Below are 25931 nucleotides of genomic sequence, written 5' to 3'. Positions count from 1 at the left end.
CAATGAATAGCATCTGTGGGTGGATAAACTCTATTTGTGAGCAAAAGACAGGGTGTCAGGAAAGAGGAGAAGCCTAAGCTCATACTTTGATGACTGAAGAAACCAAGAACTTTTATTTACTTTATTTCAATTCTGCACAAATTTCTCCTTCATCAGGGCCACTGTTTCCAGGATAAAGAAGGAACAGGGTTGAAAATATTCAGGCTCAGTACAAAGTCTGACCCAATTGACATGGTGATTTCAAAATAGAGTAATGATGTTTATAAATTCAGTTTTAAAAGCACTGTATTATCATAAGCTCTAACAATATTAATCTACATGCCCATTATTTTATCCAAAATGTTTTCAATCGATAAAAAATGTACTTTTTAAAAAAAGAGAAGCTAGTTTCCATCCTGTGTAAAAGTCCATGTTATTAAAACCACAGGTTTTAAACCAAGTCCCACAGGTATATGAATCGGCTCATATTTAAAGTTTCAGGGTGAACTTGGGCTATTCATTTAGGGACCCACATATTTCCATGTGTATCAGGTGCTTTGGTGTAGGGAATATTCCAAATCCACGGGCGATCTGCAACAAGGAAGAAACGGACAGATTTACACCACAGATACAAAACTGAGAAAATTAAATTAGACCTTCCATTCCTAGATTTTGATAGGAGTTAGACGTTTCACAGCCACTTCATTTTTTCAAGAGCTATTAACCTTTAGAAATGAGGTTTTGCTACTCAGAAACTTGTTTGAGGTATGATTCGCTTTGACCTTTATAGCTTCATTAGTGGGGAGTGCCCGGCGCTGCCCAGTTATTTTTAGAAACCAAAAAATATTGTGATTTTTAAATGGACAGTGCAATCTGAGTTTGAACCCTTCGCACCAAACTCTGGGTGGAGTCAATCCAAAGTCAAGTTTTCATCTGCCATCTTGATTCAAAATGGCACCTGGCACCCAAACATGACCACTGTTCCCACCTTGCGAACCCTTGTGTCATGTTTGGCATTGATGTCTCAAGACACACAATCTATGTCAAAAACCAAAGTCATGTCAAAATGAAGTTTTTGTCCATCATCGTGATTCAGAATGGCACCCATCATCCAAACAGAAATGAAACCTACTGCCGTTCCTTTGAGAAGCCTTGTGTCAAGTTTGGTGATGAAATCTTTAAGGTATGATTAAGCTTTGATCTTTATAATCAAAATTTACACAAGCAGTTCGTCCCTAGGAGCATCACCCTCTTATAGCAAAGTTAAGTGTTGGGGCGCATAGCCAAGGGCACTAACTGGACCATTAATCAATATATTGAATATGTATATTTGCTTTGTCAGAATCTGCAATATTTCATTTTCAGCTTAGCTTTATCTTAGATGCTAGGAATGGTTAATGGGCTGTAAGACACAATCCACCTAAGCAATACTTACCAAATCCATTTACTGTTACAGCCCTCAGACATTGGGGGATACTTTTATAGCCCTTTTAATACCCTACTTCAAACCAAGCCTACAGCATTGGGGAGAAACTGGAATGCACAAAGAATATTTCTACACTTCAAAAGGTGGAGCAGGGAAGTTCAGGGGTTGGGATAGTTTTGTGAAACCAGGTACAGAGAACATTAATTCATTTGTAAAGAAAGGTCAGAACTGCATGACACCTTAGAGCAGAAGGAATACCGGGTACAATTTGATTGATGTAACTGCAGCAAGACTATTAGTACCTGAAATTTCCACAAGTGCACAAATAGCTCAACTACGATTTTTAAAAATAAATTTGTACCAAACCCTTTCTCGCAATAATCTTGTAAAGTTGGTTAACCAAGGCAACTCAGAGGGCTTCATAGAAGGGCAGGGACTTATAACCAACACTCTATATTAAAAAAAAATGTCAATACAGCTTTTATTGTAGCTCATATAATTGTTTTGCATAGTTTTCTCCTCTAGTTTTACTAATTTTGTGTTGTTTTGATTTCAACTGCTATTCATTCCCTTGAAAAAAATTGTTATTGAATAGGATTTATAAAATTACCAATTTACTCTCAGTTTTATACAGGGGATGTCTTTGGAAGTACTGCCAAGACTTTTTGGTTCCATCAGGCTTCCTATCAATAACTCTTAGTGCTCTAAGCTGTCACATATACTTAACATTTTAAAAGCTTTCTGACGATAAATGTAATTGCTCCATACTATCGTTTTTATTTGTGTTGCAAGTTTCTTCGGAAATGTGTTACCTTGAAAGGCAGGAAATAAATCAATGAAGTAAATGGGATCAATAATAAACACAGGTATAAAGGGAAGAAAGGGGGACCAAAATGATCAAGGTTGAGGAGCAACTCCCCTATGAGGAAAAGTTGCTGCATTTTGGACTTTCTAGTTTAGAGAAAAGGTGACTGAGAGGTGACATGATATATAGTTTATGAAATTATGCATGGCAGGGAGGAAGTGGGCAGAGAAAAGCTCCCCCCCTCCTGTAATGCTACAACTCGTGGACATTCAATGAAGCTGAATGCTAAAAGAATCAGGACCGACAAAAGAGACTACGTCTTCACACAGTTGCATAGTTGGACTATGGAACTCTCTCCCACAGGAGGCAATGGTTGACACCAACCTGGGTGGCTTTAAAATGGGATTAAACAAATTCATGGAGGATAAATCTATCTACGGTACAGCTACTAGCCATTATGGCTATGCTCTGCCTCCACAGTTGGAGACAGCAAATGCTTCTGACTACCAGTTGCCTTCTTGTGCTCAGGTCCTGCCTGCAGGTTTCCCACGGGCATCCAGCTGGCCACTGTGAGAACAGGATGCTGGACTAGATGGGCCATTGGCCTGATCCAGCAGGTTTTTCTTAGGTGGCTGAGCTAGAAGGAAACAGGTCTCTACTTGCAGCTATAGCACTTTCCCTTCTATTCCGGTGCGATTTTGCCGTTCCGATTCTCTCAGCAGTCTACATGTCATTTTAGTGGTTGCTACAATACACGGACTGGAGACATCCAAAATACAACGCCCAATAATGCAGAATCTTTACAGTCTTTATAGAATCTATTTAAGTGTGTGCAGCTTTGCTAACCAAGGATTCCTGCCATGTTTCTACTCGTCTTCTACTGAGCCGCTAGGAGGCAGGGAGAGAGACAATTCGGTGAAGTCAAACAGAGGGTCAATGTTTAAAAAACAAAGATGACCAAGCAGGAGCTGAGGGAGCATGTAATCTCTAAGTAACCAGCAAGGTCCCCATTGCAGGCCTTCCTCAAAGCCTACATACAGTGCAGGGCATTGGAGTTTGTTTGCAACAAAGATTCTTCCTTTGGCGAAGCTTCAGGAGGTTGATTACAGACTATCACAAGGGTTGTCCAATAGAAGCCAAGTTACAGTATCTAAGTGATGCCAAGGTCACTGCTAACAATTAATACCTTGGATACACCGTGCAACAATAGGCAATGTGTGCTGCAAAAATGGCAAAGCAATCTGGAAACCTCACACAGCAGCAGTACATTACGTACAGCAGAACAGCACTAGAAAACTGCATTCATATTAAAAAAAAAAGATAAAAAGGGGGGAAAAAGAAAACTGCATTCATTCTAGTTATGGTACAAACCAGGCATACGGTAGTCAAACTCAGATCTTCAGATGTTTTTGGGACTACAACTCCCATCATCCCTAGCTAACAGGACCAGTGGTCAGGGATGATGGGAGTTGTAGTCACAAAACATCTGGAGGGCCAAGTTTGCCTATGCCTGGTACAAACTAAAGCCTTCTATGGTCTTCTCATTTGCTAATGAAAAATGGCCTTATTTTAACATGCAAGAAAATCTGACTAATACAACTTTCTCTGAAGATTTAGACAAAGTTACTGAATTGAAAAATGTTAAAACCATTCATTAACATTTATTTATACTGCCTTAAGGAGTGTGAGATAGCACCTTAGAAAAATTAGTGTTTAGCTAGGCCTGTCTAACAGGTCTATAGCAGGGCTTTATTTCTGTCTACCTTTTCTCAAAGTTGTGTTGCTGTTTTTAACACTTTTAGACTTCCCAGTAGCTATTCATAGAGCTTTACAAAGAGGTGTCACACTTCAAACCCTATGCTTTCACAGGAAAGGAAGCAAAAGGGTGTAATAGATATGCAGGGAAAAGACACAAAGAGGAAGAAGCAAAGTATGCAGACATATACAGGGTGAGTCTTTTAAAAGAGGCCCCGTGGAACATGTGTGCTCTGTATACACGGGGCCTCTTTTAAAGGACTCACCCTGTATTTAACCATTTCAAAGGGAGACCCCACATATTGGTATATCCCCTGCTTGCTTTTTCATGGTAGTCCTGAGTTGTACAGCTCTGGTCCACAGCAAGAAAACAATGAAGATTTTGCAGAGCTGAGTGTACAGCTTAAAGTCCTGTTCGATTTCTTTCAATAATACTTCTCCACAGGATGTAGAGCTGCATAACTGCATTGTCAACTTAACTTAGGCATAATAAATAAACAAACAAACAAATTATTTCCCCAGCCACTCTGGGTGCCTTCCAACAGAACATTAAAATACAATAGTCTATTAAACATTAAAAGGTTCCCAAAACAGGGCTGCCTTCAGATGTCTTCTAAAAATGTGGTAGTTGTTTTTCTCTTTGACATCTGGTGGGAGGGCGTTCCACAGGGCGGGTGCCACTACCGAGAAGGCCCTCTGCCTGGCTCCCTGTAACTTGGCTTCTCGCAATGAGAGAACCGCCAGAAGGCCCTCGGCACTGGACCTCAGCGTCCTGGCAGAACAATGGGGGTGGAGACGCTCCTTCAGGTATACTGGACAGAGGCTTTAAAGGTCAGCACCAACACTTTGAATTGTGCTCAACTGATTGTGCTTCCCAACAGATCTAAAGGGCTGTCAACAGGAACACCTTATATTGAAAACATTATGCTCTGCTAGGACTTAGCACTTCAGGTTTCTTGAGATACTTCGCTGGATAAAATCTTGCGGCCCTTTGGCAGCTGTGCAAGATTTTGCTTACTGGAAACCAGAGGAGGGTGGAGAAGAAGGGAAAAGCCAATTTCAAAGCCTTTCCTCGAAAAGAATCCTCTCAGAGACCCTCAGGGGTTTTGCAATTCTATGTACCAACTTTTGAAAAGCTACCCCACTAGCAGAATTCTAATGCACATAAAGACATGCTAAAATCCAGCTTCAAAATGAAGGGAAAGCAACAATTCTTCACATTTCTTTGCTCCTTCTGCACAGTGTGACGATACCCATTTGTAAAACAGACATAGCATTTCATCTTAAGTATATTAATCCACTGCACAATGAACAAAGCAACATTTGATTGTATCAGCCAGAATAGAACACTCCTCTCAAAATGCACATAATAGGAAGCCGTGGAATTATGTCTTCCTGCAAATGCAGCAATTTGCAATGATTTTAAAGAGAGACAATGCCATATAGCAGGTCAATTTCTGAAACTGTGGATTTACAATGTTTTTCACTGCCAAGAATAAGACGGCGGAGGCTAGCCAGCTCCTCTCAAAATCAGGAAATGAAGAATCTAGAGTTCTCCATAAGCGAGATTGTTCAATAAATGGGACCAAGGCTGGCAGCCTGCATCAGTGGTAATCAAAGAGGTAAACTGCCTGACAACAGTAAATGAAACTTTCAGTACAATCCTTTCCTTAACTTGCACACATTTTCTCCCTTTGTGCTGGTGGAGCACAAAGTTATACTTGCAACAACAACAACAACAACACCCCAATATTCCATCACAGCAGCATCTAAGCATCCCATCAGGAGGTATAGAAGTCTTATTTCTCTCTGTACAGCAGGATTTGCTAGCAGAAGAGCAGAAACTTGGCAGAGCTGAGCAAGAAGCAGGAAGCGGTTGAAATGCTATGCTCACTGGGGACTAGTCCAAGCAAAATGTTACACCTGAATAAGAGGAGGCATAAATTAAAATATTCTAGCAGAGCCAGTGAAGATCCTAGCCACACCACATAACGACGGGAGGAAAAGAATCCTATTGGTGCTGTAGCTAATCATATCACCATCAGGAATACAGAAGTCCAAACAATGAAATACAGCTTGCTAACAGCACTCTCTCCCTTTATGATTCCAGAGACCTCGGGTGACATACGTGGGATTTGTTTTATAAGATAACATGATGGAAGGGCACATAGTGGAAAGGTAACATTTTGTACAAGCAGCAAGCAAAGGCAAACAAATACAGGAAGGATGAAAGTATTATGCTTTCTTAAGACCTCTCATAGATACCTCAGAGACAAACACCCACCTGGAAGCCCAATGTCACATTCTTGTAAATGAATTTGCAAGGCACCCATACAGGTATGCAAGGGAGGGGAAGGCCATACATTTTTGAATGCCTGATTTAAGCATATAAGCTACCTGGCACAAACGGAATCATAGGACCGGCCTATCAAAGATTGAAAGGCTATTCTATTTGTTGCTACTTGTGTCCCATTCTTCTTCCAAGCTCAGCCCATCATTGTAACAACACTTGGACAGATCTATGACGACCACCCTGAGGCTTTTAAATCTAAACTCTTCTTCTTCTTCTTCTTCTTCTTCTTCTTCTTCTTCTTCTTCTTCTTCTTCTTCTTCTTCTTCTTCTTCTTCTGAGTGGAGTTTAAGAGCCAGACAATTCTGGTACTTTAAGAATTACTTACATCCATCTCTTTTGGGTTAGTCTCACTTTCTAGATACCATCTCCCTTAGCTCCCACCAGCGATTATAGTTTCCCCCCCGGCAGGTGCCAAAGAATAAAAAGATATTTTGCTCAAGTGTGGTACTTGTCGGTTTCCCCCTACATTTGAGAAGGACATCTTACCTTTGCTTTCATACTTCTCTGGGGGCAGATCATAAGGTACAGGAAACGATAACACCGGCTCATCAGAAAACATGTTTTCCTTCACTTGGAAGTAGCCTTCATCCAAGCCCTGTGAAAAGTGAAGAAAGAGAGAAAGAGAGAGAGAGGGAGAGAGGGGTGATGTTACATTCAATCGCATCACTTCACTTCCTTTCATCAGAAAATATCCATGAAGCTCACAAACATATATTCTGCTTACATTTCCTTCTTCCATTCTGTATTCCTTGGGACCACATTTATATCACTGTGATGGGCTCCCTGGTTAGCAGCTACAACATATAGCCCTGTATCCAGCATTAGTCATACTGGGAGTAGACACACTGAAATTAAAGAGCCTGAGTAACTTATGTCCATTCATTTAAATGGGTCTACTCTGAATAGATCTTGGCTAGGTGTTAAATAGCTCATCCAAACTAAAGAAACAGACATTTTATTAGTTTTGTAAAAGCCTTGTTCCAAACTGCACAAGACTTCAAAAGGGCAGTTTCGCAACTTTTTGGAATTGTGATACAGATGCACATTGCCTTATGGACTGATGTCATAATGGTCTATATGTCTTTATGAATACATAAAAAGACTTGATTGCATTCACTAAATGAAGCATTATACTGTATGGAATCAGATAAACTCACAAATTCTGATGGCAGGAAGAGGACTCCTAGCTCATATGATCGGATCATCAGCTGTGTGCCATTTTTCTCAAACACTCCCCAAGCAGCCTTAGAAAGATTGGCACTAGAGAGAGAAAAACTCAATGAAAGAGGGATCACCCATTTCTGAGACTCACAAGAAAGAAGGAAAATAAAAAAAATTCCTTCAGTAGCACCTTAAAGACCAACCAAGTTTTTATTTTGGTATGAGCTTTCGTGTGCATGCACACTTCTTCAGATACACTGGAAACGGAAGTGTAAGGCCCGTATATATATATATATATATATATATATATATATATATATATATGTATATATATATGTATATATATATATATATGTATATATATATATATATATATACACACACACACACACACACACACACACACACATATATACACACAGAGGGTGGTGGGGGTGGGTGGGGATGGGTGATGGGAGTGGTAAACCTGTGGATGGCTGTTAACGGCTGCTGATGGCTGCAATTAGTCCTAGGGGGAAAAAACAAGGGCTGAGGCGCTAAAGAAAGCTTGATCATGCATAATGAGATAAGAATTGGATGTCTCTATTCATCCCAGGTGGCTCCATGGTTTTAAGCTTGGTAATTAGTTCCAATTCAGCAACTTCTCTTTCCAGTCTGTTCCTGAAATTTCTCTGTAATAAAACAGCTGCTTTGAGATCTTGTATAGAATGTCCTGGGAGGTTGAAGTGTTCTCCTACTGGTTTCTCTGTCTTCTGGTTCCTGATGTCAGATTTATGTCCATTTATCCTTTGGCGTAGGGTTTGTCCTGTTTGTCCAATATAGAGAGCTGAAGGGCACTGTTGGCATTTGATGGCATACACAATGTTAGAAGATGAGCAATTGAATAGGCCTGAGGTGGTATGTTGGATGTTGTTGGGGCCAGTAATGATGTTGTCCGGGTGTATGTGGCAGCAAAGTTGGCATCTGGGTTTATTGCAGGCTCTGGTACCAGTGTCCATGTTAAGTCTGGTGGTTGTATTATTGTGGGTGAGGAGTTGTTTAAGATTGGGTGGCTGTCTGTAGGCAATGAAAGGTCTTCCTCCCAGAGCTTGAGAAGGGGAGCTGTCATTGTCCAGGAGAGGCTGTAGATCTCTGATGATGCGTTGTACTGTTTTAACTTGGGAGCTGTATGTGATGACTAGTGGTGTTCTGTTATTTTCTTTTTTGGGTTCTCTCTAGGTATCAGTCTGGCTCGGTTTGTGAGGATCTGTACAGCCAGGCCCTACGTTACAACCGCATCTGTTCCAACTCTACAGACAGAGAATCTCACCTAAGAGATCTACAGCAAACCTTTTTAGAACTGAAATATCCACCTGATGAAGTTAAACAACAGATCAACAGAGCCAGACTGATACCTAGAGAGAACCTGCTGCAAGACAGACCCAAAAAAGAAAATAACAGAACACCACTATTCTTATCTCATTATGCATGATCAAGCTTTCTTTAGCGCCTCAGTCCTTGTTTTTCCCCCCTAGGACTAATTGCAGCCATCAGCAGCCGTTAACAGCCATCCACAGGTTTACCACTCCCATCAGCCCATCACCCATCCCCACCCACCCCCACCACCCTCTGTGTGTGTGTGTGTGTATATATATATATATATATATATATATATATATATATATATATATGGGCCTTACACTTCCGTTTCCAGTGTATCTGAAGAAGTGTGCACGCACACGAAAGCTCATACCAAAATAAAAACTTGGTTGGTCTTTAAGGTGCTACTGAAGGAATTTTTTTTTATTTTGCTTCGACTCAGACCAACACGGCTACCTACCGTGTTTCCCCTTTTTTAAGACACCGTCTTATAACTTTTTTCCCTCAAAAAAACACACAGTGGCTTATTTTCAGGGGGTGTCTTTTTTTTTTAAAAAAAAGGGCTGGTACAACTGGGACCCACTGGCTCAGGATGCTCGGTGCTCTCTTCTGCACATTGCTGGGCGCGTTGTTGGCGCTGCCAGTTCCGAGCGCCTGCAGGGTGGGGTGGGGGTGGCAGTGCTTTAAACCCCCAACCCTGTAGAAAGCAATGGAAGTTATGGACCGTAACAATCCTTAAGAGGCGCAGGTCTTAAAAAAACCCTGGTATCACCCTTGAAGCACAGCCTTCCAAAGTCAGGGGGGAAGAGGTCTGTTTAGACAAAGGAAAGGATCGGGGGTGATTCTGCGCCCTGGGACCCACAGAGCTACTTTAAAAATCCCAACCTGGGGGGGGGGTCAAATAGTGAAGCCCCATAGCCCTGTAGCAACAGAAGGCACATTCTGAAGCACCCGAGCTGTTCGGTTCCATAAAAAATCCAGGAATTGTAAAATTAACAACAATAATGGGGGGGCACTCTATCCAAAGAGTTAAGAAGGAATGGGAAAGTGTTGAGTTATATATGGAAAAATATGGAAAGGAAAGTTAGTTAAAGATAAAAAATAAATAATTATCGCAAGGGAAAAAATAACATCATAAAGGGTAATAATATTAAATATAAAATAGACAACACAACAGAAAAAGCAATTATATGACTAAATGAGATCGCACAGGAGTGAGGGAAGTGGGGAGAGAGGGAGGGGGGTAAGGAATGGAAGGAGGCAATGGTTGGAGGAGGGTATAGGGGGATGAATTAAAGGAAAATTAAGACTGAGAAGCGCATGGTTTTTGTTTTTTAAAGATGCAAAGGCTTGCAATCAGCCAAAGTATAGAGCCCAACTTCCAGGAGACTGCGATCTACTTGCGGATTTATAAACTGGAGGTGATCTACCCCCGTTTTATTGGTGTTCAGGTCAGAGTTGTTTTTAGAGAGAGGAAATATCCCATTTTTGAGGTTAAAGTAAAAGTTCCTGACCTTTTTTTTATAATGAGGAAATGCTGCTAAAACTCCGTTCTTCATTCCACGAAGGGGAGAGGGGGCGGGGCCGGGTGCTCAAAGACAAAAGAAATGGAAAAGGAGATAGCGATCAACTCCAGCCTCGCATTAATGCAGCCATCGGGAGAGGCAGGGGCTGCAGCCGAGTGCTGCTTCACAAACAAACGGGGGGGGGGGGGGAGTGCTTAGAATCCAGAGAATCCAGCTGAAAAACACGAAGCAGCAACAGCAATTGCACACACACCATCCCAAGCCAGCACAGTAACCAAGTCCCAAAAGCAAGAAAGGACTCAGCAAACACTGCTGCGGCCGGCGTTGCTGCTGCTGACTCAGGGAGCTCAGTGCTCTCTTCCGCACAGCGCCTATCACTATGGCTTATTTTCGGGGTACGGTTTATATTTCTCAAATGCTTAGAAATGCTGCTATGGCTTATTTTATGACTACGCCTTAAAAAGGGGGAAACACGGTACCTGTAACAAGAAAGAAGGAAAAACACCAAAATTGCTACCTATTTTAATTAAAAGAGGACAGAGGGGTCAAATGATCAAAGCAGCTGTTCTGGAGGAAATACAAAAGAAGTCAGAAGACTTGCCTTGTAACTAGAAACCATGCAACCTTCTGGAAGTCTGGAGATGATCTCATGTAAGTCTTAATGTGCGGCATTGCGTGGCTACGACCAGATGTCTCTGCTGACCACTTGCTCAAGTATTAAAAAATGAAAAGGGAAGTTTTAGGTTAAACCTTAATTAAGATGTTTTCAAATTCACATCATTCCCAATCATTTCTGCCAAGTTTCAAATAAAGGCCAATCCCCATGTTATAGATAAGTGTGTACAAAGTTTGAAGTGGCTATCCACATCTATTTTCAGTATGCACAGGGAAAGTCTTCAAACATGGTTTATGCCCTTCTTGCAAAGCAGCATTCTGCAACCATTCCTAGAGCATATGACCTGATAATGATCAACTGTGCAGGTTTAGCCTCATTGCTAAGCACCCCACCAGCACTCTCACATGCAAGAATTGTCAATGGGCACAATGCATTTAGATCCCAGTCACAATTAACTAAACCTTTTACCCTTCAATGGTACAGATTCACTGGATTCAAATTACACTTGACTTAAACCAAGGAATGTATGTATGTTTACAAAAAATCAAAAGAGGGAAGAGCACATTGTTGCCGCTCATCACTGTCTAGTCTACTGATGTTGTTCTTTTTTTTGCAATCAAGACATAAAATAACATCCGTTCTATCAGGCCACCTCAGTTTCCAAGAAAGCTTAAAGATTATATAGGAAAACTCAATGTACATCACAATCCAATGAGATTAAAAAATGAACTTTCCAAGGCTTCTCTGATTTGCTTGTTTGTATGCCTATTTCTCCTGCAAATGTAACGGATCTTTTTTAAAAAAACAAACAAACCCAAAATGTCATTAAATCATAAGGAGATCATTTTACTTACTGGAAGTAAGAGTGCAGCCAAAGCTGTTTCTGTGCTGTTTGTATACTGTACGGAAGAGAACCACCAGCTTAGAGAGAAAGAAAAGACCCATTACTCATAGTTAAGTGTGGCATTGAAATGGTTTCTCACAATAGAATAATGAATTATTCACAAATTTTCCCTATACATGCACAAAAAAACCAGATTTAGTAGGATATTAAAAAGCAATTTACATCTCAGCCTCTTTAAAGAATACTCTATATGCAGATTTTCAATTATGTGATATGGAACCTGCAGTACATAAAAAATAATAATCAAGATGGAACAGTTAATTGGAAGTGACATGGAAAATGCCAGCAATAACTTGCTAGTTCACATTAGCAGAGCATAAATCAACTATGCAATATGTCTTCCATGTTTGATAAATGTATTTAAATGAAAAGATCAAGGCCAGGAAAGTTTCATTCTGATGGGCGTTTGGTTTGTGTTGATTCTCACCTCCCACTCTGTCTTTCTCATAATGTGTTGATCTTATATTCTTAGGCTCTTGATATTTTATTACATAATTAAGTTTCAAGTGTGATCTGCCTCAGGAGCCATTATTGGGGTTGAAAGAAAGAATAGAGATTTCTTTTTTAAAAAAGTTTTAAAATACCATGAAACTTCTAGAAACTCCTTCTGTTGTTTTTCCCCAACTTTATAATACCCCCTTTCTACACTGCACCCAAAGGCATACATTTTTACCTGGATAACCTTCTAAACTCTGTCTCACGTTGTCCACTGTTGGGTAAACCTAAAGTAACAAATTGTAATAACTAGTTAGCTATAATAAATGTAGCTCAGTTGACAGCTATACTCTATTGAAGCACAATTAAACTCAAGCCATTCGTGCCAAGTAACATGGTAGCAAACAGCTTAAGCCACATCCCTACTTGGAAAAAGATCTGCAGAACGAAGTAAGCCTCTCAGAATTCAAAATCTTTAAAAAATAAATAAAATAAAAGCGAGCAGTGAGTTTTTGCATACAACACGAGTATGGTGTTATACATTACTTCCGGAGAATTTTTTAATGCCCAAAGTCTATTGAGTTCAATGAGGCTTAAACATTTGTCTTCCGCTGCATTTGACTCTAAGAACTTCAAAAGGATTTGGAAGATTACCTGCTAGCTGAAGTTTTGAAGGAAAATGTGTGGTTTTTTTTTAAAGCAGTAAGTAATAAGCAATAAAAATAAGCAAGCAATACCAGGTGAACAGGAACATCATGATTTGTCAGAGTCTTTGTGTTGCTTCCTAGAGAGATCAAACTGTCTCTAAATTCTGAACACAGCCATTTTGACTGATCAGCTCCCAAAGATCCAATGCTTGAGAACTGTCCTATTACAGGCCAAGAATGCTGATCAGGTAGCTGTGTTGCATGCTCTTTCAAAAGCTGTTGGGGAGAAATTGGATACAAGAACAAAACATCACCACCTTTGGCAATTCAAGTTGGACCGAACAAAGTCACTTGATTAGCTGAAGTATGACAAAAGGGATTGCTTATTATGAAGGATGTCATTATCTGATTAGCTACTCGGCCAGAATCTCATCCAACCCTCCTTTACCACCAATGGATTCATTATAGGTATTTGTGTTGAATGCTTAGTTTCTCCCTAAAAATACCATGACAGAGTTCCCTCATTGTTTAAAAACAGTAGGAAAATCATGTTATTACGTTAACAGCAAAAATGGCCAAATCCTTGGGTACCTTACAGAATCACAGAATCAAAGTTGGAAGGGACTGTGAGGGTCCAATCCTCTGCAATGCAGGAATCTTTTGCCCAATGTGGGGCTCAAACCCATGATCCTGAGATTAAGAGCCTCCTGGCATAAGATTCCATGAATTAGTCTCACAATTGCATAGTCTGGTAAGCTGGTAGGTACAAAGAACCATAGAACTGCCAAGTTGGAAAGGACCCCAAGGATCATCTAGTCCAACCCCTTGCAATGCAGGAATCTCAACTAAACCATCCATCCTCTGCTTTAAAACCCCCAATGAAGGAGCATCTACAACCTCCTCACTGTTGAACACATCTTACTGTCACAAAGTTCTTCCTAATGTTTAGTCGGAATCTCCTTTCTTGTAATTTTAAACCACTAGTTCGAGTCCTCCCTTCTAGAGCAGGAGAAAACAAACTTTCTCCATCTTCCACATTACAGGCCTTTGGATATTTGAAGATGGCTTTCGTATCTCCTCTCAGTCTCCTCCTACATATACTTGGGGACACACTGGGTAAGCGGGGAAAAGACACCTACTGTACCGGTAGTTTTATGAACCCACAGGATCTAGTTTAAGAGTGTAATCTGCTCCCAATTTCTCCAATATGATTTGTGCCATCACCTACCAACAATGCCCTCTTCTGCCATTTTACACAGACCCAACAGATATCAGAACACCAATGACGATTCAGAAACCAGTGGAACATCAGACCAAGAACATTCCAACTCACAAAAGCTTATCCCTCAATACCTCACTATGGTCAATGTCTCTAGTACACCCAGAAAGCTAAAGATTCTCATCTCCATGCTATATCAGGAGGTATGGTCTTCTCTGGCCACACACTTCTCTGGTCTTCTCTGCAATTCTTTTTGCTGAATGTAAGCTGCCACTACCTTCTATTATGTGTACCACCAAATAGCCCAGTTAGCAAGATAGTTTCTCAAACTGCACAATTCCCTCAGTGTTCAGCACAGAAGGCAGCTTCCTGTTGTTGTACTCTAACTCTCTACACTGGAAGAGTAACACTAATATCAAGGTATTTTATAGAAATTCCATTTACATTTGTGCAGCAAGTTAGAGACATGCTACTACCCTGAACCACCATTTGAAGATGCACCTTTCCCTCCTTGTCAGTTTCCACTGTCAACAAAGAACTACTGGAGGCAAGACTTGAAAAAGAAGAGCTTCAACAATGCATCCTTAGAGGGATAAGCATAAAAATCCAGTACCTTTCTAAGTCTAAGATGACCCCATTTCTCTTTTTCACTGCCTTGGTATCGACCTGGAGTTGACCCAAGAAGATATACTCTACACAAAAGATGTAGAAACAAATAAAAGCATGCTGAATTATGGTAAAGGTTACAGTGCTTTTCCTAATTGCACTATTATCATGCATTAAGTCTTCTCAAAGATGATGATGCCTAGTTAAATTGTTCCAACATGCAAAGAGAAAATGATTTTTTAAAAATGCAACCACCTTTCAGTTAGAACCGTAATTTTATCACTGCTCCATTCTCACTACACCCCTTCCCTCTAACCTTCTCAACATGCTAAAAAAAAGACAAGCAAGCCAGGAATAAGAATTCAGTGCCATTCGTTGTAAAAGTAACCCCTCTCAGATTATGTACCTTGTCTCTGAAAGATCATGCTGCTTGATTATTTCAACCCATTCATTGAGAGTAGGAGAACTGTAAGACCTCAAATAGCTTATTAGGTCACACTTAAAATTTGTACGAGATTCACCAGCAGACTCAGCAGCTCCAAGTTGCAGTTTTGGATACAGAGGGCTTAGCCATATTCTGGAAGATAGAAGTAAAAGAATGGCTGATGTATCACCAAATGATTATATTGCATTTAGAACAACAAATGGTTTTTGTTAAAGACGCAGTGTGATAGCCAACTAATGCTGGATCTTGCCCTAACATGTTATAGAAAATGCTTTCATGGAGCAGAGTTAATTTCTATCAAATTCAAAGAATAAAAGTTTCCATTCTTTTCTCTCTTTTTTACAATTCTGGTGCGTCATCTTTCAAAAGCAAAGCTCAGGGAACTGGCTTATTCTGCCCTTATTTAAAGGAAATATCCAAGCTTAATTATCTGGAAAATGTTTCAAATCTTGAAGCAAGATTCAGCTAAGTTGTTGCATGCACAGAATGCTGTTCATTCGTGCAACCGGACTTCCCACTCTTCTCCTTCCTAATGCTCCCTAAATCTTCTCTGGGCAGCTGAGGAATTTAGCCAGCTTTGAAAACTGCCTAAATATGTCCTTTGTTTGAATATCCTAGTAGCAGATACAAAAAGGCAAGTAGCAACAGGTGAAACATTATGTGGTAGATAACTCTGTAATATGCTACTTTTACCTCTGATAACAATACAGTTATTATATTATAGTTCCACTGAAGAGACAGGACCTTCCCTAGCTATGTAGAAAATTTTCCAATATGAGCTGCATTGGCTATTGCCAACAAATAGAGTTCTTGTATCACTCAAGTCTATCCACAATGTCATTGATATATTTTCTTTGTTTCTCACAAGAATATCGGTATAATTTCGGTATCAGGAAAGAAACTAGAAATTTGACTTAGAATCAAATCTCACTTTACTACCCACCTGCTAAAAATACAGTAGGAAAAGTAAGTATGTTTTATAAAGAAAAAAACTCACTCTGTAAAAATGCACTCCGTAAAAAGTGCATTTTATGACTTCTAAGCAGCCTGACCCAAGCAACTATCGTCTCAAGGTGAACTTAAGTTATTAGAGCAATAAACTAACTAGGGGTCCACTATTTATATTTATAAATATGAAACAGTCCAAGACTGACAATTCCCTGTAAAAGCTGAAATCTTAAAATTCACTGTAGATAGAATTCATTAGAACAATCTCCTTGAGGCATACCAATGAACAGAGTGAAGTGGTGCCCAGAGACTACTGACATTATTCAATGGTGGAATACATTCCTGGATTTTTGCTGGTAGGGTTGTGGAAGAAGATCTCTACTTTAGAAATCATGCAGTAATCAATCATACTTTCACTTATTGTTTTGGACATCATATCATCTACGATCAAAATACAGATAAGGTAGTAATAAATCTACAATTCATTATTTTGAAATACTTCATCCTGTGTAATTTCAAAAAGAAATCTACATTAGATTCTACACTGGATAAGGAATGGGGCTTATTAGTTGTACCATTGTCTGGTCTGGAAGTTTGCCACTGGGTTTTACAATGGAAGGCATTTGAGGCAAGCCAACAATGGATCCTCTGGGAAATAAGGCAGCCCAGAGACCATTAAAGAGGAAATAATCCATGCCCTGTAGCCATAAACCACAATATTAAATGCCGTTCTAAACAGTGAGTGGTTGTGCATAACCTCTGCAAATCCTGGACGTATATACATTAAATACATGCAATATACAAGGTTTTCAAAAACCCAATGATACAAATGAGAGTCATACAACATACTATTTTGTTCTGTGAGCTGCCATGAGATCTCACGATGAAGGGTGGTATATAAAGCTACCGTAATAAATAATAATAATAATAATAATAATAATAATAATAATATATTCTAACATTTGCTATGGAAGTCAAGAGTCCTTTAAGGAAGTTTTTAAGGACTGATGTTTTAATGTATTTTAAATCTCTGTTGGAAGCCGCCCAGAGTGGCTGGGGAAACCCAGCCAGATGGGCCAGGTACAAATAATAAATTATTATTATATTATAATAACTTTCTTACCCTTGTGTTTTCTGGTACCAATCATCGTCAATAAGGTTGGATGTATGTATCACCACGCGAAGCCCTTCTTCGTAATGCAACAACATCATTTTCCTATACAAAAGTGTTGTAAGTATTATGGGAAGGGAGCACCAAATACAGCAAAAATGAAAGAGGGCTCAAATGTGCAAATGCAACTTCAGTGCATTCAGGGTGTCTTCAGATGTAATACTTTATATTATAGCTATAAATATGTTTACGAGGACATTGACTCTATGGCTATTAAAATATTTCTTCAATCTGGTGGTAACACTCAACTATATATCTTGAACAGTTTCAGTCTGGATTTTGACCTAGTTATGAAACTGAATCTGCCTTGGCCATCCTCCCTAAGAAGAATGGGGCAAGAATGATTAAGGTGATGTTGGAGGACTTTTGCTCAGACCCGTGGCATTTCTGATACAGAGTTCCTTAGAGCTCTATTGCGTCCACCGTGCTGTTTAACACATGGTGCTGCTGACAATCAACACTAATTCTTTCCATTAGTCTGGTAAAGAGGAAGTTCTGAACAGGCATTTAGAGAGAGAGCACTGAATTAGACAAGATCAAACAATAAAAGCAAGGCACAGCTAGTGGGTGGATTATCTGTCTAGGAAGGTGATAAACATTAAGTTTTGGGTGAAACTGCACGGTATCATAAGGGGTACATTCATAACAAGTGGATACTAACAAATACAGTTTTTATTGTAGGTGCCCAGGCCACATTGCTAGGATGAAGTCAGGGGCGGACTTTCATAATATGGTGCCAAAGAGAGGACAAAACTTACCCTCCCCCCCATTTATTTTTTACACAATGATTTCTTTTGGAACAGAGTTTGTTAAAAGTGTTAGGATTTTGTGTAGACGATGCAGGGTAGTATGATTGGTGTGACTCACATGAATTGTCTGAGAAGAGTGCGGGAATGGAAGACTGTCTTATCTCTTCCATCTGAGAGTGTTATTGGATTGTACTTTCACTTCTGCAGTGTGTGTTTTAGGTCTTGTTCTGCCGAACCTGGAGAACACAGACGTGCTTATGGATCCTCTGTATATATTGTAAATAAAACATAGTTTAGACCTATGGATGTTTCCTTCTTGCTGCAAAATGCCAGAAGAACTGTGTGCATTTTTCCAAGGAGGAGTGTCGCAGAGAGGCACTCTGGAGTGAAAGGGAATGCCTTCCCGGATACGCTCAGAGGTACTGGGGGTCTGCCCCCCCCAGGAGCGCATTCTGACAAAAAGTGCCCTTGCCTTCCATTCTGCATATGCTCTCAAGTGCCTAACCCTCAGCTCGGCTCCCTGTGGAGGGGAACCACCTGCACCACCCTAAATCTGGCAATGAAGTAATTTATACCAGCAGCTGTTCGTGTATCTGCTGTAACATCTCTTGGACAGACAGACAGAGCTATCCACTCCCTGAAAACAAATAGACTAGATGACTAGAAGTGCAGAACAATAGCATTTTATTCTCTTCAGGGAAAGTAGGAAGCATGGGTTTTATTTTTGCTACTTTTCTGGCCCTTGTGACTGCTGAGGACACAACAGCACGCAGCACTTCCACGTGAAAGAATAAGAACGCCAAACTAGGAAGGCACCCTGTATTCCAATGACCAAACAGATACCAGCAAGGTGTCTACAAGCAAGACAACAGTCCTCTCCCACTGTTGTCCCCACCCAACAAATAGTATTCAGAAGCATGCTGTGCCTTAACCTTGAGTCATCATGACTACTAGCCAATGATAACCTGATTAACTGCCATGAAAATGTGTTTGGTCACAACAGGCTTTAAATAGAGGGAGATATTCTGGGCAGCCACCCTTACTAAAAAGCACTGACTATCTTTTTTTGCTCACTAGGACAATATTCACTAGGCCTCCCCAACCCAAATTATATATTAAAAAGTCAATTACCTATCCTTCTCAAAAAATCTACTCATATTGTCTTTTATTATTTAAAAAGGAAATATTGTTAATTAGGTCCACCATTGTCATTTCCTGTTGGTGTAACTACCATATTTTCCATGTCATTTGTTTTAAAACTTTCATTAAGTAAATTATAGTAGAATGCTAAACAAAAAGCATGCCATGTGTTGCCTTGGCTTATTCCCCTCCAAGAGCCAGGTTGCCTTAGAAACTGGTACTTGCGAGGGAAAATGGCAAAAAATATGCCTAGCTCATAATGCTGACTCATTCCAAGACCACACATAATAGCATTGCTAACGATATGAACACATTAAGTTGAAAAACAACAATAGCTTACTCATAAATTGAACAAACTGTATGCTATAGTGCACAGCAAACAATCAAGGTCTGAAAGACTATTGAAATACTACTTCTGAAGAAAGTGAGGGTGCTATTAAAGGCATTCATGGGTGGGTTGCCTCTTTCTGGAGGGTGCTACTTTGGTGTGCATTTTGGGGTTTTTTGGGGTGCTGGTGTTTTACCTGGTTTGCAGGGTTGGGTGGGTTGAACAACACAAGTTTTTCTTTTATGAAATAGAAATGCTGTGGTAAAACTGTTTTAGTTTTCCAATTGTGCAGCAATGAAGTATATAATCATGTTGTGAGTGCCCCCCCCCCAAGGAACAGCCAATAATGTAGCCTAAGGGCAGGGAAAGTCATGTACTCATGCTGCTGCTTCACATGGCAAGTGTTCCTAGATGTTACGGCAAGGAAGGGGGGAGAATTTGGAACCAGAATTTGTGGCTACATCCACATGACAACACGTAGGCCACTTCTTAGCATCGTTAGAAAGATCATGACCACCCTTTGTGCTGTTACAATGCTGTACACAGAAAACACAATTTAACACAAAAGGCCATATAGACAATGCACAGGCTTTTAAATAGCCACTTAATTGCAACAGGCAGCCAGAGGAGTTGTTAGGCAGTGACAGCTGTGGGCTAGCAATAAGGTTAATGGTCCTCTCCCTTACCTAACCGATATGCAGAAATTAAGCAGGTGAATATTTCCCCAACACTTTATCCCCCCAAAAGATATATATAGAAAGCTTCACTTGCTTAATAAGGTTCTGCGTGTTAAAGGCACAAGATCAGGAAAAGACTAGAAAGCTGACAACCATAGCTAGTAACTTCTGTGCACCTATTCGCAAGGCTGATTTAAGGTACATAACAGAATCAAGGTGCAATTGCAATGGGACACTTCATTTTCAAGACTTTTGTTCGCCTTCTTTCATTACCTGAACAAATCTAAAGGGCCACACCTTGTGTGCTGTGAACACACGGGGCTTTTCAGCTCTTCCCTTCCAGCTAGGGTTGCCAGACTCAATAGTGGACAGGACTTTTGTGCCTTTAATTGCCCTGCTCTCTTTTGAGTCTGGAAACCTTAAAGAGAAACCAGCAGACCCTTTGTTTAATTTCCAAGCAAAGGGTCTGCTGGTTTCTCTTTAAGGTTTCCAGACTCAAAAGAGAGCAGGGCAATTAAAAGGCACAGAAGTCCTGTCCACTATTGAGTCTGGCAACCCTACTTCCCGCTGCAGACAATTCCCCAAAGGTGGGGACCCTCTGGGGCAGCACTCCATGAGGCATGAGAGACTGCCACTAGAATAAGTTGAGAGTCAATCATCCTCTTGCTTTGAGCACAGATACATCCCAAGCTGTAAACAGTCAGAACTTTTTCTATTATACTGAGATTTAATTATTACTGTTTATCTATTTAAAATCATTTATTCCCCCCTCTTCCTCTCTAAGGAAATAGTTCCTTAGTTATTACCATAACTGACATTCCCCAATATAATACAGATTACTTACGTGTGGTGTGTTCCAAAGGCAATATCCAACTTTGCCTGAAATAAAGATACCTTTTTTAAAAAGTCTTTTCCAGTATAGAAACTCTTAATATTATACAGTACTGCCAATGTTTTAGGAACAGTTTTCTATTTTGCTTTGGCTTACTGCTCCCTGGTGGACACAACACATATTACACTACAGCCGTCTCACCCAATACTATACAGTACAGTACAGGTATATGTAATCTTCAAATTCTAAAAGTCAATCTACAGATTTTGCATGCTGTTCTCTATTGCCAATTGTTCCATAATAGCTTCAAATATCTTAGGCTGCATATAGAAGACTCAAGAGAGGTATGTGAGAGGCCACAGGGAAATGGAGAACTCTGATCAAATAAAAATATTTCCCAATTGGTAAGTAACATTGCCATAAATATAGTCCTCCTTACCGAATTGAGGATCAACAGCCATCCCCAACCAGGTGCCCTCCAGATGTTTTGAACAGCAGCTCCCATCATCTTCAACCTTTGGTCATGCTGACTAGGACTGAAAGAAGCTGTAGTTCAAAACACCTTGAGGGCACCAGGTGGGGTAAGGCTATAGAAGAGAATAGTTTATCTTTTGTCAATATGCAGGCAAGATAAGAATAATTACCTGGCATAAGCGAACATTTTTATAAGGATGTGCCTGTTCATGTAGTGCAGCCTTGGATTCTCTCTTCTCCCCATGGATTATTAATAAAGGTTTGTCCCTTAGAGCAAAGGAAACTTCATTAGACAACTCACTGGTGATAAGGACTGCACAAAGCTCCAGCTGAACTACTGTCTATAAGCTGCTTAATTATGCTAGAAGTATGTGTTGCCAACTCCAACAGGAAACGCCTCTTAAGATTTTCAAAAAAAGTGTTTTCTGACAAGGGACATTCCCAGCCGAACAAGGAGTGTCAGGGATTGAATCTGGGACCATCTGCATGTAAAGCAAATACTCTATCATAGAGCTACATCCCTTTCCTATGTCAGTCATGTGATTGAATGACTGGGAGTGTAATGTGGACTCCCTCACCCTCCTTCCCCCATGCATCTTCCTTCACTCGTTTTCATTGTCTTCTTTGAGGTTTTATTTGCTTCAGTGGTACATAAATTTTATGAAATAAATACTTCAACCAGGGGAACACATTATGTCCCTGTAAACCATGGTTAGAACCAGGATGGCCCTCACAAGTTTGAAACAGATATGCAAACCATGGCTGCAAGACAGCCCAGTTAGCACTGTTACAGACATAAAAGAATGCAGTTAAGAATGTCAAAGACCTGCAGATTCAGTCCCAAAAATTGAAGACAATACCCCACTATTATTATCCAGCAACTTATATTCAGTGGTACAGTATATTGCCGCTGAACATGGAGATTCCATTACTCATCACTGATAAATTTATGGAGATGAAATCTCTAAAAACTAACCACATCATTACAATAAATTTAATCTCACAAGAAGTATGTAACCTAGACCATTTTTATGTCCATTCAATTGAACTTTAAGAAAAGTTCATAATCTTGTCAACTGCCCTGAGACCTTTGGATGAAGGGTGGTATATATATTTATTTAATAAATAAATAAAAACAGAAACGTGAAGAAGAAAAGCACTACAAGAGGGAGCTCCTCTCAAAGAAACATACCTGAATTCCTTTGGATACTGTTTGACAAGCCATTCCACATCTATACAATAGTTAAACTTTGTCATTAAGAGAAAAAGAAGGAATAGTTAGAACCTGTGTGCTATTTTTCCCCACTTTCCCCCACTTACTGAAAGTTTAGAGCAGCCTTGTCCGACCTTAGATTCCCCAGATGTTGTAGCTCAACTTGTGGAGACCCAAGGTTGGGGGACAGTTGGTTTAGAGAGATTTTTAGTTCCTAATTATAGGAGTCATTATACACACTAAGCAAGAAAATGCTTACCCATGTAACTAGCACCTTTAAAATGCAGGAGATGCTTAAGAAAGGTTTTTGCTGCTGCACATTAATTAGGTTTCATCTGCCACACACTGTAAGATTATAGGCTGTCCCATTTATTTTCAAGGTATTTGCAGCATTAGCAAAAAAAATCAATCCAACACAGCAAAAAATTATCTAACTACATGCATAAAAAGGTTTAAAGAGGAAAATAAAAATTGAAACCTGTTCCCAAATATTAAGACAAATCATGCTCAGCAGAAAGCTATGATGGGGCAAAACCTTCATTAGGACCAGTTAAAATGTCACAAAAGTCAGCAAGCTTTAAGGTTCACTATACCCTTTCCTCTGAAAAGCTTATTTTTGACATTTTAGTTGGTCCTAATAATGGTATTTCCTGACGGGGTTTGATTCCCACCCCCAAATGGGCAAACAAGCTGACCAAAAACTTATAAGCATGGTCAGAAAACTCCCTTAAATGCCCCTGCAAATCCCATGGGTAAGGGAACAAGTGGTACTGCATTGTGTTTTAAAATAGCAACATGAATGTATAAAGTTACCTGAGCAGAAGATACAAGAGTCCCAAAGAGGGGAGACAAAATATCTGTCATAAAAATTTAAAGTTTTGTAAATAAGCATTTCTACTGAAATACACGCCAGCAAATTTGTTTTAACAACATTAACCATAAGTCAAATTCAGGGTTGAGACATGTAACTGAAAACAAGCCTACCTCACAAAAGTGTAAACTACTATTTGTTCTTTAACAAGCTGCACACTGTGCCAACATATTCATCAAATTATCTACCACTATCCCATACACTCAGGCCCTAGGTGTTTATACGGAGTTAGGTTTTTTTGTCCCACTTACAATGAATGCCATTGGTCATTTTAATCTCCGGTCACATATTTTGAAGAGATGCTTTTCAGAGCTTTTCACCTGTCCCAGCTCCTGCCAACCTAGCAGTTCGAAAGCACGTCAAAATGCAAGTAGATAAATAGGAACCGCTACAGCGGGAAGGTAAACGGCGTTTCCATGTGCTGCTCTGGTTTGCCAGAAGCGGCTTTGTCATGCTGGCCACATGACCTGGAAGCAACCCCAGAGTTGGTCATGACTGGACCTAATGGTCAGGGGTCCCTTTACCTTACAATGAATGCCATTGGTCATTTTAATCTCCGGTCACATATTTTGAAAAGATGCTTTTCAGAGCTTTTCACCGTACCTTTTTATTCTTACCATTTTGAACCTTTCGGTGTTGTCTGAAAACCAGGCAACCTCAGGATCACCCCCCAGCTACAGGACATTCATGAACAAAGTTAAAAGCAGAGCTCCCAATACTCAGGTGATCCTGTTTCACAGATCCCTCCATTATGAGAACTTTCAATTTATTATCTCCTTCCTCTTCTGTGACCAGTTAGTGATTCCTAAGAGGACATGTCCTCTTATCCCCAAACTACTAAGCTTATTCAGGAGTCCGTGGTCAGAGACTTTACTGAATACAAACACCTGCTAGAGCTTTAGTATCACCTAAAATGCTATGCTTTTCAATGAAACCACTGCTAGTCAGCAAAGATAAGTAATCAAATGGTGTACACGTATGTGAATCACAAGCTAGTTTTCTGACCACTGCAATCTTTCATTTGTTTCACACATTACACTGCTATGCCTATACCATCTGCAATAACATTTATACCATCTCTTAGAAAAAGCTAACACCCAAAATGTGTATGCATTTACTGTACTACAATCCCAGCATGCCATTACTTACCTTTTATGTGCAGCGATCCAGAATTGTACTTTGCCTTAATCCCTTTGACTTTAGTGAGGAAGAATCTGAAAGGGTTTCCTCCATTTAATAGATCCCAAGCATCTTGTACTCTGTCAGACGGCTCTGTTTTTTCGTGGCTTGGTGGGAGTTTATGGTTTGATAGGATCCCCTTAGGAGCACAACGCTCTCCCTGCCTGACTCCAGCTGCTGCACCTTCTTTCCCCCTTCGCTCTTTCAGATCATCGTCTTCATCATCATCACTACTGGAAAGGCACCATCCTAAACCTTCTTGAGAGGGCTTCTGTTTCTGAGCCAGGGCCACTTCCTGCGGAAAGCTTCCATCGTTATGTTTCAGGGGAGATGCTTTTCTTTTGTGAGCAGTTTTCCTGGCCTCTGAGCAAGGGTAACGGGGACCCTTCTCTTGCCCAGTTTGCTGCAGCAAAGAGGTGGACGGCATCTCGCTGTTCGTTTGTTCCCCTGCACTCTCATCATCGCTACTAGACACTGTCCATTTGCCATGCTCACTTTCCTGAGACATGATACTGTGCCAGGAGGGTCAGGGTGGGTGAGGTGGGGAGCAGGGGTGATACCTAGGAGGAGCTCAGGGGTTACTATGCCCACCTCCTCATGACCACCCCTTTCACTTTTTCTGTTGTTTTCGCTTTTTCACACGTTCTCCTCCACAGCCCACACTCTCTTCCCTTCAAGACCAGTGAACCTCCAGGTCGGAACCTGCTCTTTCTTCCTATACCTTAAAGGGCCAGTTAGCCACGGGTGACCTTTCAAAAATATCTTTTTTTTAAAGGGCTGCCCCGGGTGAAGCTGGCGCGTTCACCTACTGGGCGTCTAAAAAAACGCTAAACTCAAGCGCCTATTTTATTATTATTATTATTTTCAGAGCGGCTGACATAAGAAACACCGCAGTGGAAGAGTTTGGGTCGCTTCTTGTAACCGAAAACGGACGGTGTCCTGGGAGGAGCCCTGCAGAGCTATCCCTTTGCGGAGGCCGCCATTCTCTCATGCAGGAAGGAGAAAAAAAACAGGAAAAGAAGCTCCTCAAAGCAACCGGGGCTTTTGAGCCAAGCGAGTTCAGGGAAACGTGGAGGAACCAGAACCGCGAGGGGCGGCCCTATTATAGAACGA

At 40.4% G+C, this 25931-nt stretch overlaps 1 protein-coding gene across 4 annotated transcripts; it reads right to left on the bottom strand.

The window, feature by feature from the left end:
• Window positions 1-79: 79 nt before the first annotated feature.
• TDP1 (tyrosyl-DNA phosphodiesterase 1) lies at window positions 80-25931 on the bottom strand. Of its 4 annotated transcripts, XM_088655114.1 has the most exons (17): window positions 24789-25930; window positions 23582-23625; window positions 22748-22803; window positions 21726-21822; window positions 21094-21128; window positions 20822-20883; window positions 20523-20598; window positions 17308-17400; window positions 15198-15368; window positions 14799-14877; window positions 13057-13242; window positions 12558-12606; window positions 11835-11901; window positions 10966-11073; window positions 7476-7578; window positions 6805-6913; window positions 80-570 (listed from the first exon to the last, which is right to left on the bottom strand). In XM_088655114.1, the coding sequence occupies exons 1-17, from the start codon at window positions 25324-25326 to the stop codon at window positions 497-499; spliced, it is 1947 nt and encodes a 648-aa protein (XP_088511240.1). In that variant the 5' UTR covers window positions 25327-25930; the 3' UTR covers window positions 80-496. The 4 variants fall into 4 exon arrangements, 2 of the variants coding, with proteins under 2 accessions (XP_088511240.1, XP_034957800.1); XR_009557277.2 differs by lacking the exons at window positions 20523-20598; window positions 20822-20883 and having other exon boundaries at window positions 10353-11073; window positions 24789-25931; XR_015946550.1 differs by lacking the exons at window positions 20523-20598; window positions 20822-20883 and having other exon boundaries at window positions 10966-11069; window positions 24789-25931.

This window comes from Zootoca vivipara, chromosome 1 (genome assembly GCF_965207765.1).
Source record: "Zootoca vivipara chromosome 1, rZooViv2.hap1.1, whole genome shotgun sequence".
Classification (NCBI taxonomy): domain Eukaryota; kingdom Metazoa; phylum Chordata; class Lepidosauria; order Squamata; family Lacertidae; genus Zootoca; species Zootoca vivipara.
Note: the sequence above shows the minus strand (reverse complement) of the source record. Positions and strands in the feature narration are given on the sequence as shown.

Excerpts from the sequence above, each read along its gene's own strand:
- TDP1 (XM_088655114.1), bottom strand. The coding sequence starts at position 25,326 with ATGTCTCAGGAAAGTGAGCATGGCAAATGGACAGTGTCTAGTAGCGAT. Across the intron at positions 23,626-24,788 it reads TGGATCGCTGCACATAAAAG|ATATTTTGTCTCCCCTCTTT; the intron begins GTAAGTAATGGC and ends TTTTTATGACAG. Across the intron at positions 14,878-15,197 it reads CATGATCTTTCAGAGACAAG|AGTATATCTTCTTGGGTCAA; the intron begins GTACATAATCTG and ends TCTTTTGTGTAG.